The sequence below is a fragment of the Ochotona princeps genome, chromosome 17 (genome assembly GCF_030435755.1).
Source record: "Ochotona princeps isolate mOchPri1 chromosome 17, mOchPri1.hap1, whole genome shotgun sequence".
In the NCBI taxonomy this organism is placed as follows: Eukaryota; Metazoa; Chordata; class Mammalia; order Lagomorpha; family Ochotonidae; genus Ochotona; species Ochotona princeps.
The window spans coordinates 16,499,743-16,514,254 of record NC_080848.1 but is presented as its reverse complement, the minus strand read 5'-3'; the positions used below and the strand labels follow the sequence as shown (position 1 = coordinate 16,514,254).

Sequence of the window (14,512 nt, the reverse complement as noted above, 5' to 3'; positions counted from 1 at the left end):
CACTCCCCTCCCCTCTTATCGGCTTGAAGACCTGCAGCTGGTCCGGCTAGAAGGAGGGAGGCCCCTGCTGGAGCACTCACCTTGCGGAGGCACCTTCTGCTTTTGCTGCCTCCTATAGTGGGCATCCTGCCAGCTGGCCAGTTGCTGGAGGATATACTTCATGTCCAGGTGCGAAGGACCCAGGCCACTGGCCTCCAGGGCTGAGATCACCACATTCATGCGTGTGGCCTCATCCACCTCCGGCTCTACCTCCTCCCAGGCCTCCACCTCCTCAGACACCAGTTCTGCCTCTTGGGCCGCCCCTTCCTCAGAGGGCCCCACCTCTTCTGCCGCCCCCAGCTCCTCCACCGGCTCGAAATCCACAGGCACGGCCTCCTGCACTGCCACCTCTTCCTCCTCCTCCTCCGCGTCTTCCTCCTCATCTTCTTCCTCCTCCTCTTCCGCTTGATAACCCCGTGCCTGTGCGCGCTGCTCCCTGTAACATAGGTCCAGTCTGAGTCGGGACCTGGCCAGGTCATTCCAGGCCCCTACTGGAGCTCGTACCCATCCTGCCCTCACCCCTCCCTCACCTCCCCCCCCCGGGACACCTGCCTCTGGGTGTCTGAGGAGGAAAGTCCCCCTACAAGCCCACTCCATCCCAGCCTCCCTACGGACCCTGCCCCAGTCTTTACTCATACCCTTTGTAGTTCCTTCCCCGTTTTGCCTTCAGCCAGGGAAAGGGGGAACTGAGCCCCCAGTGGCCACAAGTGAAAGGAAGAACAGTCACCAACACAGCCCGGCCTTCCAAAGAGCCCAGCAGGGCTAAAAAACCCCCTCTGACTTCCTCCTTTGCATCTCAACCTTCACAACCCACTCCACAGCTGGTTGCCATGGGAACAAATCCATCCGACTAAGCAAGGCTCAGACAGGTCAACACACTGGCTGTGGACTTGGTCGCGGACCTCCAGCCAGCCAAGATGGAGCCTCAATCCCAGATGTTCCCAGTGCCTAGGGAATATCTAGGTTATTTCCTTCTCAGTCCCTGGTTGGAAGCTGTAGTCCCCACTGAGGCAGACAGCTTCCAAGGACTAGCTTCCAAGGAAAAGGGAGTGGCTTTCTCCTAGGACAGTGCAGGGCCTACTCCAGGGTCCTGCAGTTGCACGGCCAGCTGCAGGCGGCCATCTGGATGCAGGCAGTGATATAAGGGACCCTGGCCAGTTCAGCCCTGGTTTGGTGTCTCCCCTCTGGGCATGCCATACCTCCTGCAACAAAGCAAAGTGGGCACAGAGGCAATGCAAGATGAAACCACAAACTCCCTAGGGTCCAATCAGGCCAAAAAGTCCCAGCGAAAAAAACTATGAAATCCTTGTCCCGCTCCCCTCAACATGATAGATCCCAAACCATGTGAATAAGGGAGGGGCTGAGAGAGAGAATGAGGCAGGTATAGTGTCACAGCATGAGATCCAACCCCCTGCCCCCAGGGGAAAGGCTGCTGCCCACGGGCAGACATGGCTGAGGATCTGGTAAGGGTCTTGGGTCCCTGTGACATACCTGTTGGTGAAATAGCTGGGGTGTGAAACCATCTTCCCAATAGAGATTTTAAGCTCATTAACCAGGGCGGCTGGGAGGCCAGAAAGCACCCCCTGTGGCAGACAAGGGCACACTTTACCAGAGGACCCTACCCCACCACCATTCATACCCCGAGGCCCAGGCAGCACCTGGGGACAAAGTGCAGGTGGCAGAGCTGAGCCCTGGGGCAGCTCCTCACCATAGGCAGGCTGTACGCAAAGTGGCTGACAGAGCCAGTGGACATCGGAGGCTGCTCGTGGAGGGTCTTCGTCTCCTCGTGGCACACGACCTTGCTGTCTGAGTACTTGTCCCACACATTCTGCAGATGTGGGACCCACATGTGTCCAGCCCATCATTCCTGCCCACCCTTGTCTTAGGATGAAAAGCTAATAAGACACCCAGACTCTAGGCCCAAACAGTGACACACAGAGTGACCCAGGCAGGGCCCTGCCATCCACACCAACCAGATGTCACCTGACTGTCACCTGCTGGGCCCTGAGCCAGACATAGAGGGGACAGAAACGGACAAAACCCGAAAAAAACCCAGTCCTTGCTGCAAGTTGCTTGTCCTCTAAGGAGAGTCAGGAGCAGCTGCCAAGAGCCTTAGGTCATTCCCCACACCAGGGGATGGGGGATAGGGGCCACCAAGGACAGGGGCAGGAACCCACAGGCAGCCTCACCTCTTCCTGGAACTGCATCTGGATTTCTTTCTCCGAAGCCGAATACTGCTGCCACTTCTCGGTCTCCACCCCATACTGGAAGGACCCAAACCAGTAAGTTCCCACTGAAGACCTACATCACCTGTGGGCATCCTAGCTCCCCTGTAGGGCATCCCGAGCACATCAGTGCGTCCTTAGCAGCCCTGAAGTCACAAGTCATATGGGAAGAGGGCCAAGTAAAGCAGATGAGCTGGGCAGCCCGGCTCCTGGAGGACCCTCTCCGGGGCCCAGACCTCCTCCTTGGGACAACAGGCTGCATATCATGACGGTCTCCTCCAACTCTGACTAGCACACAGAGTTCCACGAGGCAGGGGCATGGAGGAGGGCCAGGCCATGGGAGAGAGCACCCCTTGCCCGCTGGGCATACCGACTGGCAGCGCTGCTGTAGCCTGGCGATCTGGGCCTGCAGCTGCGTGATCTCCTTCTGCTGCCGCTCGTAGTTCTCCAGCCTCAGCACCAGCACCTCGGACAGCTCAGCCATCTGCTGGCTGGCCTCAGCTGGGGAGGGGACAGAGGTCAAAGGCCACCACAGCCCTCCTGGGTGTCCCCCTCAGCTCCCAGGCAGAGCTCAGCATCCCTCCTGATGGGGAACAGCTGGAGACAAGAACTCACAAGAACGCTCTACACAGGGGTGAAGGTCAAGGGCGTCAACCTCCAGGCAAGGATTCCCACAAGGAGGAACCGCCAAGCCGGGATCACTGGCAGAGAAGGGAAGACAGGCACAGGTGCCCCGTGGACCAGCCCAGACTGAGGTGACCATGTGGACAGGGTCAGGATCATAAAGGCTGGATGAGGACTTGGCCATGGAGTCCATCCTTTGGCCAATAAGGAGCGACTTGGAGGAATTGGGAGGAGGGATGTGGTCAGATCTGGTTTTAGAAGACCCATTTGGGCTGTGGGCAGAAGGTTCTAGAAGGCCCAGAGCGTTGGCAAGGGGGCCAGTTGAGGTTGCTCTGCACTAAAGGCAGCCAGAGCCAAGAGGAAGAGAGACTTGAAGCTATTCTTGGAGCAGAAGCAACAGCAACTGGGGACTGGCTCCCACTCCAGTGGCTACAGAACCCAACAGAAGGAAGGTCAGGTTCAGGGTAAACTGGGCAGTAGGAGTTCAACCACTGCCACTCTGGCCTGCACCTGTCCAGGTGGATTTGAACTCCTCAGGGAAAAACACCTGGTGCCCAGGGCACTGCCAGTCCCTCAGTGCCCGACCTCTTGAAGTTTCTGGCTCCCTCTCTACTGCCTTCAATTACGGGAACAGAAGGCTTCAAGGGAAACCCTAGAGCTCTTTATGTCAGCACAGGTGATGTGATTAACCCTCAGGGTACAGAGGAAGGCTCAGAGGCCAAGCGCGTGTGCAAGCTCCCATAGCTAGGAAGAGCCAGAGCTGGGAACTTAGGTCCCCCCCCTCCCTGCTCTGGGGCACTCCCCCCACCGCCTGAGTCACCCCATCACGTACAAAACTGCTCCACACACTCCAAGATGAGCATCTGCTCCTCATCCTCCAGGGTGTCCAGGTGGGAGGCCTAGAGGGTGGGAGAGAGGATGGGCAGGGGCGTGTCCATGGCAGCCCAAAGGGCGCACCCTTCCACCCGGCCTCACCTCCTCTCTCAGCTGGTCATTCTCTTCCTCCAGCAGCCTCAGCTTCCGCTGCAAGACCTCCAGCTGTGGGCAGTGGTGCAGCGGCTCCTCCGGAGGGGGCCTATAGGGACACAGAGGGAGTCAGGCTGCAGGTCATGGGGGTCCCGGGTTCCCAGCCACCCTGGATTCAGGCATAGGGGAGGACACGCACGGCCTGGGGGCGCCATAGGAATGGTCATGCCGCCGAGCCTCTTCTTCTGGTTCTTCTTCCTCTTCCAACTCCTCCTCTTCTTCCTCCTCTCCCTCCTCTTCCTCCTCCTGTCCCTCCTCTCCCTCTTCATCCTCCTCCTCCTCCTCATCGTCATCCTCATCCTCAGAATCTGAGTAGAGCTGAAGAAGATCATCTCGCAGGTTCACCTGCTGCCTGAGGTGTAGAATCTGGCAGGAGAGCTGTGACTCAGGGAGCTGGCAGGTGCAGGGGGCGGAGCAGACAGAAGCTCCTCCCTTCTCCCACCGCGTTACCTCCTCCCGGGCTGAGCCCAGCATGGCTTCCAGCTTGCTGTTCTCCTCCATCAGAACACTGTTCTGCTTCACCAGGGACTGGCCGATGCGGGCCGCCGTGTTCAGGTCCCTGTCTCTCTACACAGAAACCAGCACCCATGGGGAACCTCTCCCAGCTGCCAGGCTCTCCCAGGCAGGTGGGAGAAGCTGTGGGGTGCACCAGTCAGCAGCAGGAGCCTAGGCCACTGGGAGCAACCCTTCCCCGCCCACCCTCCAGTCCCGGAAGTAGCAGGCTGGAGTCCACCATTAACCCACCATGGGGCCTGACTCTGATTCCCCTTGTGGAACCAAAGGCAGATTAAACCAGACTGACTCAAGGCTCCCCTGGGCTGGACATGCCTGGTCTGTCACCTTCCAGAGGACAACCCATTCCACACTCCAGCTGGACTGCCAGAGATCCAGGTAGATGGGAAACAGACCTGACCCCTGGTTACTGGGCAGAATGGATACTGGGGGCGGGGCGGGGCCGTTGCTAGTCAAGGCTCAGAGCCAGCCTGTGTGGGAAGGTGACACACACCTCCTCCAGCAAATACAGCATCACTTTGATGTCATCTTGGGTGATCTTCTTGGGTGGGGGTAGGTCAGGGCACAGTGCTGGGGGGAGGCAGGCAGTCAGAAAACAGAAAGGCTAGTCCCCCTCCCGTCCCCCCCCCCCCGTTTCAGGCCCTTTCTTAGGTCTCCCTCTACACGGGAGTGGGGGTGTGGAGAGAGGACCCTGGGCCACTTTCCTGCCCTCAACATCCCCCACCACCGTGCCTATCCAACCCCTTGTCCTCAGGGCCAACTGAACTTGCTGGCTCCCTGTCTGTCTTCCCTCCTCCCTCTTTTTCCCCAAAAGGGGTCTGGGTGAAGCGAGGGGTTGGCAGCAGTGCCGGAAGCTCAGGAACTGGGTTGTCATCTAGGAGAACGGAGACAGCAGGTGAGCGCAGCTGCACACCGGCTTGTCACGCCTCACCCAGACAGCTCCCTGCAAACTAGTGCCGTTCCCCGCCCTACACCTGTTGCGCAAGAAGAGGAAGGGGGAGAGGGGCTTCTCCAGAACCGGATATACCCAGTCCAGAGATCTCCTTCGACCCTAGAGGCAAGATGGGGAGGGACGCAAGCACGACCTGGGCTTCCCCCAAGGCCACTCCCCACTCCTCAGTCCAGAACTGCGCAATACCCCCTTCCCTTCTCCCTCCAGCTCCGGCTCCCGCGGGCCAGCGCAGGCTCAGAGAGCGTCAGGTGCAGGCCTGCAACCACCCCGCCCCTCTCCTGGCACTGCGGTAGACGGGGAGGGGGCTCTAGGAGTGCTAAGATCCGCCGCAGCAACAGGCACCTGGAGGGGTGGGGGAGCGCAGGCCCGCGCCTGACGCACCAACTGCAATCCGGGAGCCAGAGCCGGGGAGGAGGCGCCAAACAGAGCAGGGCTGGCCGCGGGGATTGAGAGCCGGGGGCGGGACCCCCTTCTCCGCGAAGCTGCCCTCATCCTACCTGCCGCCAAGAATCTGTTTTACCTTCCTGCAGCTCCCGGATGAAAGCGGTGCGTTCAGGGCCAGACACCCCAGGCCGCCGGCCAATGTAGGCGGCTGGCGTCTCCCAGATGCCCGCTGCCTTGCCAGTTCCCAGGCCTGTGGCCCGGGGGCCGAAGGGCCCTTGGAATATGAAGCGGGTCCAGGGCACATCCCCGTGCTCTGCAAAGAACGCAGTCGGGCGCTGGGATCGAGACTTAGTCCCAGGTTGCGACCCGGGAACTCCTCGTGATCCGGCTCCCGGTCCAGCTCCCGCTGCCTGCGTAGAGCTGGGTTCGGGTTCGGTCGAGGGCTCCGGAGCGGAATCGGCTGCGGGAGTGACCGCCGCGGGGTTTCCGGCACATCCCTGCCCCTGCTCCTTCGGGCGCATCTTGAATCTGCAATTCGCTGCCGCAGCCGCAGCTTTATAACCTGTGCCCAGAGCGGGCGCCCCTCCGGGCCGTGCCACGCGCGGGGACAGGGGTGGCCGCAAAGGAGCTGGAGAGATCAGGACGCGCGCAGACCGAGCGGAAGACGTGCGGGAAGGCCGGCTGGGCGCAGAGCGCGAGGCAGGGCCCCGTTGGCTCCGCGAGCTGGGATTCAGAATGAAGGGTTTCTGCCATCACCCCCATCACAGTCCCCTCCCCCGGAGAATGGATCTACCCGAAGCCGCTACTTCCCGGGAACTCGGAGACCCAGACTCGCGGGGCTCCAGCTTAGAGCATTCACTCCGTCGACTCTCCCGCACCCGCAGCTGCCTCGCCTGGGTCGCATCCGCCTGGGTGGCCTGTCTGTTGGACTAAGTCAATTCTTCCGCAGTTAATTGGAGAGAGGGGTCGAATCAGAACCCCAGCGTGCCTTTGCTGTGGGTGCAGCCTGGAGGGGCCACGCAGGACCCTATCTATCTGGGGCTTCTCCTGCAAAGCTGCTGGTCTCCCTTACCCTCCTCCAGGACAGATACCTGTTCTGCTGCAGGGTCCTGTGACCAATCCCCTGGGTGTCCCTTATGAACTGGGGCGCAAGAGACAGGACACCCAGACTGGCTGACTGGCCTGAGCCCTTGACAGGGTCTGGTACCCCCCCCCCCCACAGGCCCAGGCCCTTGATACCTTCGGGTCCAAGTGGATCAAGACCCAGGAAGCTTGCTCCTCATTCATTCCACTGTCTTCTCTGGATGCCACGCAAGAGCAGGGAACAAGAGAAGCCACATAGAGTCCAGAAGGGAGCCAGAAACAAAACATGTGAGAAAACTACAGAGCACAGTGAGTTCTCAGGAGGAAACACGCCAGGAGCGGTGACAGAGACAGCGCAGTCGGTTCCACAGGCAGAGCAGGGAAAATCCTTCAGCCCATCCAACTCGCCAACACCTGAGAAGCCAGGCTCCGCTGCCCACTCAGACCCCGACCCTGGTTCCAGCCGGGGCCTCCCTGCTCAGCAGTCTGAGCCACTTCTCGCTGCCCTAGGCACTCCACCACCCCAGCACTCCCCTGCCTGTCCAGTAAACATGCAGTCCAGATGCAGTACATTGTGTCCAAGGCCCTGGCTCCGAAGTATCCAGTCATTAGCCAGGAAACATGAAGACACTGCTCCCCCCCACCCCGCAATTCAGCACTTCCCAAGCCTGGTCCTCGCTCCAGGTCCCTCCCAACCCTGGAAAAAGTGATGGGACATCTAGGGCTGGAGTTGAAGCCACTGCCTGCAACATCGGCATCTGATGGGAGCACTGATTCAAGTCCCTGCTGTTCCACTTCCCATCCAGCTCCCTGCCAATGCAGTGGGAAATCTGAGGAGGATGGCCCAGGTCCTTGAGCTCCTGCACCAGGCTAGGAGACCCGGATGACGCCCCTGGCACCTAATTTTGTCCTGGTCCACGCTTGGTCTTTGCAGCCATTCGAAAAGTAAACCAGCAGATAGAAGACCCCCCCTTTCTGTCTTTCAACTAAGCAAATACATATTTTTTTAAAGATTTATTTTATTTTTATTACAAAGTCAGATATACTGAGAGGAGGAGAGATAGAGAGGAAGTGGAGCTGCCGGGATTAGAACCAACAGCCATATGGGATCAAGGCGAGGACCTTAGCCACTAGGCCACGCTGCCGAGCCCGCAAATACATATTAAAAAAAAAAAACACAGGCACTATTATCACATGCTTATGTGCTGCTGAAAGTATACAGCAGCTAGGAGGCAACCGGTGCAGGACAGAGAAGGACCCTAGGGCTGGCTCTAGGGGGACAAGTCCATTCTGTTTCCTGTGGGCTTCCTCCTCAGCAACAAGTCCAAAGGAGACACAGCACGGGGCTCACAAGGGACTGAATTGGTTCTGCCCAGGGAGGCAGAGATTCCCTCACCCCACCCGTGATCCTGGAGGAGTTTGGGGTGTAGCAGAAGCAAGCGGTGGGAGAGCAGATGAAGCTGGAATACCCGCTCGGTCAGGGTACCTGGCAACTCCGGCTTCCACCGCCAGAGGGCAGTGACAGCTTGCCCCAGCCCACAATCCCTGTCTGTCTCCCCTAAGAGGCAGAAGAGGTAGGGTGACTGCGTTGGAGAGACGGACAAACCAAGGTTCAGACCTCTCCCCCATCATCCAACAAACATTTTGACCAGGACTGTCCACAGGGTCAGCAGTTCTCTTCCCTGCTACAGGGCGGGGGGGAGGCGGGAAGAAGTCCAGCAGAATAGAGGCCCAGTCTCCTGCCCTCTGGGTGTCCACACCCTGACCCCTGCTGGACCAGGGAGAGAACAGGTGGCAGCAGGAGACTTACCAGCACACTCCATAGGAACTCAGCCACCTGGCCTTGGGCAGTGCCCAAGGACTCCAGTGCCCACTCCCACTCCCTCCCCTGGACATACCCTGGACAGCAAACTCTGTAGCAGCTGACCCCATGTAAAAGGCCCTGAGGTTCAGTGTCCTGAATTAGGACAAGGCCAGGTACTGTATCCCAAAGAAGAGCAAGAATAAGGGGTGCCCTGGGCAGCTCCACACCACCCCCTTCTGCTGTCTCCCAAAGGCCTTGGCGGAATCGTTTCCCCTCCCCTGTCCCCTGTGCCACTAGGAGCAGGCCACCGTCCCAGTACTCCCTGCCCCAGTCAACACCCAGGGGCCATCAGCCGTCCTCAACCTGCAGTCTTGTGCTCTCTGCCTCCCCCTGCTGGCCAGGCTGGGTAAGGCAGTGAGGTAAGGTGTGAGAAAGCAGACAGCAAGTGGCCCTGCAGGGACTCCCCACACGTGTCCAGGGTTCCCTGTGGAACCCCATAGACATGCCCCCTCTCTGAAACCCCCACTCTTTCCCAGCCATTGCCTCCAGTCTTCGGGGGACCCTCCATATCCTGGCTGGCTGCCATCTCGCCTCCCACACTTCTGAGGTCTGACTCCTCCTCTGGGAGGCCCTGAGGGTTCCTGGTACCCTCTCCCACCCAGCTCATTGCAGCTGTAAGGCCACCTTATTCAAGGTGATCCGTCTGAACTGCAGTGAGGGCAGTGCCTGCTTTGTTCATGTCCATGTTTCCCAGATTCCAGTTAGCTGCCCAATAAATATTTGCTGAATGAGCACATGGATGGGTTTCCCGGGTTGGGAGGTTGGGCTGTAACTGGCCTTGGTATGAGCCCCGATGGCTTCAGCAACATGTGGCCTTCCTGGTCAGGGTGAAAGCCCAGGGCTCTGGCCTCTGAAACCAGTGTCCATGTTCCCAAGCGCTGATACAGCTCCACCAGGAATGTCCGAAAGGGTTGGGGGGAGCCAGCCAGGTGATGTCAGGATCCACAGATCCCCCGAGGATGAGCCTCGGTGTGATCAGCCCTCACTGCCTGTCTCCTGGCAGCAGCACTAGAGGCCTGAGTCGGCCTGAAGTAATGTCCAGCAGGTTGGCAGGTGTCTCATCTGACCAGACATACTGCTTCTTCAGAAGGCAGTTCTGCTCTGTGGAGGGGCGGAAATTGCTCCACTGCCTGAATGCCAGGGTGGCTGGCAAACCTGGCAGGAACAACTCACAGGGTCCTTCAGCCTCTCTGAGCTGTGTCCAGGCTCAGGGAGAACAGCCAGGCACCCTCCTCTCACTGACCACAGCCCCGTGGCGAGTTCAGAGCTCCCTGTCACCTCTGCATGCAGCCCAGAGCCCAAGCTGCTCCGGGCAGAAGGCAGGGGCGGCGCAAGAACAGGAAGAAGAGCAACTTGCCCTGGCCGAGCCAGGCGCCCTGCCCAAGCCTCAGTCCCCTGCTTTTCTCTCATCACTAAAGGGAGCAGTGTTGCTCTTTCACAGCCCCCAGAGACAGCCAGCAACACACCTGAGGCCACACAGCCAGGAAGTAGCAGAGCTATAGGATCACGTGCTGTCTGCTGCACCTCAGACCAGAGAGGGGGCTCAGGGACCTGTGTCCCCCACTTTTCCGGGGCTTCCTGTGCTCAGGAGCCTTCTTTGCACATGTAGTCCTTTCCAGGAAGATGTCATGATGCAGATTGAGGTGTCTACACCCCAGTTCTTTGCGGCCAGTCCTACTCCCTGTCAATGCACCTGGGGGGGAGCAGAAGGGGGTCTCGAGGACCCACATGGAGACCTGGATGGAGGCAGTGGCTCCTGGCTTTAGCCTGGCCCAGTTCTAGCTTTTTGCAACCATTCGGGGAGTAACAAGTGGATGAAAGTGTGTATGTGTTTGTCTTGTCTCCCTCACTCTGCCTTTTGCACAAATAAGTCCATTCCATTTTTTAAAAAAAGATTTATTTATTCTTATTGAAAAGACAGATTTGCAGAGAGAAGGAAAAACAGAAAGATCTTTTATTTGCTAGCTTACTCCCCAAATGGCCACAACTGCCGGAGAGGAGCTGATACAAAGCCAGGAGCTTCTTCCGAGTCTCCCACGCAGGTGCAGGGTCCCAAGGCTTTGGGCCATCTTTACCACTTTCCCAGGTCACAAGCAGGGAGCTAGATGGGAAGTGTAGCAGCCAGGCCCCAAACTGGAACCCATATGCAAACCCAGTGCTTACAAGGCAAGGATTTAGCCACTGAGCCATTACACTTGGCCGAAGATTTATTATCTTGAAAAGCAGAGTTACAGAGAGAAGAGAGAGCTCTCATTTACTAGGTATATGAACAAGCAGCGCTTAGGGGTTCTTTGCGCCTTGCTGCCCAGCGCAAAGGCAGCAGTGATGCTGCGCTGCCAGGAGGGGGCGTGCTAGGAGCAGGTGTTTCCCTACTCTCAAGCTCCTTGTTGATGCCCTGGAGCTGGGCAGGCATGAGGCAGCCAGGACTGCACGGACTCACATCCGGCCAGCGTCTGCTGCCGACGCTGTGGCTTCTGTTTCAGCGTGCAATGTGTCCCGCTGCATGGGTGCCTGTTGTGGAGGGGAGAGCAGAGCGTCTATGTCACCGTGCTGCCTGCAGCAGGAGAAACACGCACCCATGGAAGAACACCTGTAACCCTCCTAGGAGGGGCTCCACCAGGAGCAGGCTCTGGGGCTGCGAACTGGCCTCTGGGGAGGGGGGGAAAGCAGCCCGAGGGAGGATTCCAAGCATTCCAGCCATTCCAGACAGATTCCAGGTGCCATAGCTTGGCCCAGTGATTGAGGACTCAATCATCAACATGGCTGATGTCATGCGGGCCCCTTGCCTGCCTCTTGTCTCCTAGGGCCATCCCACCAGGTGACCTGGGGTCTCAGGGCCCTGGGACAGGAAGCCAGACTCAGCAGCCCTTGACCTCACAGGTTTCCCTCACTCTGGGAAAGCCTTGGGGACAAGTGCTTGGGGCAAACACCTCACCCCCCACAGCTACTTCTCCACCGCCCTCCTGTACTCCAGGTGGTGGCTTGTACCACCACCTCCTCCACGAGGGGCCCATCCTCCCAAAGACACGGTGCACCCAGGCCAGCCCTATGCTCCCAGCGGAGCTAGGCTCAAGCTGTCGTAGGAAAGGGAGTGGGTAACGTGTATGTGGAACCAGGAATCCACCCCAGCCCTGGCACTCACCAGGCAGCCATCTGTGCTGCCTCATTCCACCTGGAGCACCAATTCCAAGACTGAGCTCTTGCTTCCAATGCAGCTCCATGTTAATGTGTCTGCGAGGTAGAAGCGCTGGCCTACATGCTTGAATCCCTGCCATTCATGTTGAGATCCCAGAGTTCTCTATTTGAGCCCAGCCCTGCCTCAACTAATGTGAATACTTAAAGAGTGTCCGGGACCCCCACACCTGGGCCATCACCTGCTGCTCTCCCAGGTGCATTAGCAGGCAGCTAAGCAGAAAGAAGAGGATCTGGGACTTGAACGTGGCGCAGTAACTTGACATGGAAGCCTCCCAAGCAGGAACTTGTTGCTCCAGCAATGACTGATTGGCTCTTAAGACTTATTTCAAGAACTAACTGAAATCTCAGTTCGATGGAATCTATTCCCCCTTTTGGCTTATCATTATTTCTAGACTATTTTTGTTCTACATTTTTTAAAAAGTTTTTAAAATTTTATTTATTTATTTTAAAAAGAGGGCTGGGCCTGGCGTGATAGCCTAGTGGCTAGAGTCCTCACCTTGCACATGCCGGGGTCCCATATGGGTGCCAGTTCTAATCCCAGCAGCTCCACTTTCCATTCAGCTCCCTGCTTGTGGCCTGGGAAAGCCATTGGGGAGTGAACCAGTGGATGGAAGATTTTTCTCTGTCCCTCTTTCTCTCTCTACATCTGTCTTTCCAACAAAAGCGAATAAATCTAGAAAAAGAGAGAGAGCTCCCCTCTGCCAGTTCACTGCCCACATGCCCACAATGGCTGAGGCTGGGCGAAGTGGAGGTTGGGAGCCCGGAGCTCAATCCAAGTCTCCCACACAGACGGCAGGGACCCCAGTGCTTAAGCTGCCAGCTCGAGTCAGAAGCCAGACGTGAGCCAGTATCAAACTCGGATATCCACGGGAGCCTTAACCCCAGCCCAAATCCTGGCATTTACGTGCCATGCTCCCATCCTCAGCTTGGCACCTGCTGCTCTGCTAGGCTTGCTTCTGCTGCCATTAAGATTGCCGATCTGAAGGTGGAAATGTTGACCATGGCAGCTGAAGAGGGGTCCCTCCAACCCAGCACACTTGGAACACTCAGCCAGGTTTCCTAGTGCCTGCAGGTGGCTTTCCCACCTTGCAGCACCGCCTATACCTGAGTTCTGCTCTGGTCTGGCTGAAGCCCAAACAGCCAGCATTCTTCTGTCTCCTTCCTGACCAAGCCAGCCACAGAGGAGTGAGCTCAGTCTCTGAGCCATCTGCCGCAGCCCAAGGGATGGTCAACCAAGGTCTTCCACATCCTCTTTCTTTTTATCAAAGTTCCCCCCACCCCAAGGGTACACTGCATGCTTCAGAGTCTCTCAACTTCCCAAGAGCCTTAGCAACCAAGGCTGACTGTATGATGGGCCCAGTCGGTGTCCAGACACGTCCCAGGGCTGGCTGGCCCTTCTGGGAATCAAAAAGGCCGAAGCTTCTCACTTTGTCTTTCCTCCTGCCGGGACTCCCTCACCTTCCTGTGTCATCACCACATCTTGGGGGCCCAGTCAGTATCGCCTCCATTTCCCAGACGACAAAATGGAGGCTCAGAGAGACACTTGATTTCCTCAAGGTGGCAGAAACCAGCAAGTTCCCGCAGGTAAAACCAAGTTCCACTGAGATGACTCTGCCTTAAGTTGTTTTAAAGATTTTTATTTATTTTTATTAGAAAGTCACATATACAGACAGGAGGAGAGACAGGAAGCTCTTCCATCTGTTGATTCACTCCCCAAGTGGCTGCAATAGCTGGGGCTGAGCAAATTGAAGCCAGGAGCCGGGAGTTTTTTTCCAGGTCTCTCACACGGGTGCAGGGTCCCAAGGCTTTGGGCCGTCCTCGACTGCTTTCCCAGACCACAAGCAAGGAGCTGGATGGGAAGCAGGGCCACCGGAATTAATGAACGGCACCCATATGGGATCCTGGCATGTGCAAGGTGAGGACTCTAGCCGCTAGGCTACCGCGTGGGTACAAGTTGTGACTGGTTTTAGGATTTACTTTAAATGCAGAATCCCAGAGAAATAAAGTGGGGGAAACTCCTCAGTTGGTTCACTTCCCAAATGGCAACAATGGCTGAGCCTGGGCCATCCTGAAACCATGGACCTGAAACTCCCGTCCACATGGGTGGTAAGGGCTCACACACTTCGACCATCCTCTACTGCCTCCTAGACACCTGTAGCTGGGAGCCGATCGGAAGTGGAGGCGGCAGGACTAAAGACCTCAGAAAAACGGTGTGAGTGTTCCAAGTGGCAACGGCAGCCTCCTGACTCAAGCTTCCCTTCATGGCCATGCTGCCGGGATGCTCCATGGTGCAGGGTATCAACTCTCCCCACGGCTGCCTCATCCTGGCCCGGGGTCCTCAGGAAGCTGGGAGAGCAGTCCTTCCCCATGCTGCCCAAGGAAGAAGGCAACTAGAGTCCAGGAGTCTGTATACAGCCCTGGGCAGGGCATGACCAGGATGGACGACATGAATGGGTTCTCTGGGGTTTTCGCCTGCTTGTGGCCAACAGGGAACAGTGCAGGGAGAGGGAAGCATGGTCCAGCCCTGCCTTATTGAGACTCCTCCACCACACAGCCAGGGAGACAAAGCTGGCAGGAAGCTCCCAGGAACACATGCTCCTACACAGC

The 14,512-nt window shown here is 57.8% G+C and overlaps 1 protein-coding gene across 1 annotated transcript; it reads right to left on the bottom strand.

Moving 5' to 3' along the window:
• Positions 1–6,284, bottom strand: HAP1 (huntingtin associated protein 1). The gene is made up of 11 exons (XM_058675817.1): positions 5,900–6,284; positions 4,921–4,997; positions 4,365–4,481; positions 4,054–4,280; positions 3,864–3,963; positions 3,721–3,787; positions 2,635–2,765; positions 2,229–2,303; positions 1,748–1,867; positions 1,531–1,622; positions 1–475 (listed from the first exon to the last, which is right to left on the bottom strand). Exons 1-11 carry the CDS (start codon positions 6,282–6,284, stop codon positions 16–18), a joined length of 1,851 nt encoding a protein of 616 aa, XP_058531800.1. The 3' UTR covers positions 1–15.
• Between the last annotated feature and the right edge of the window lie 8,228 nt (positions 6,285–14,512).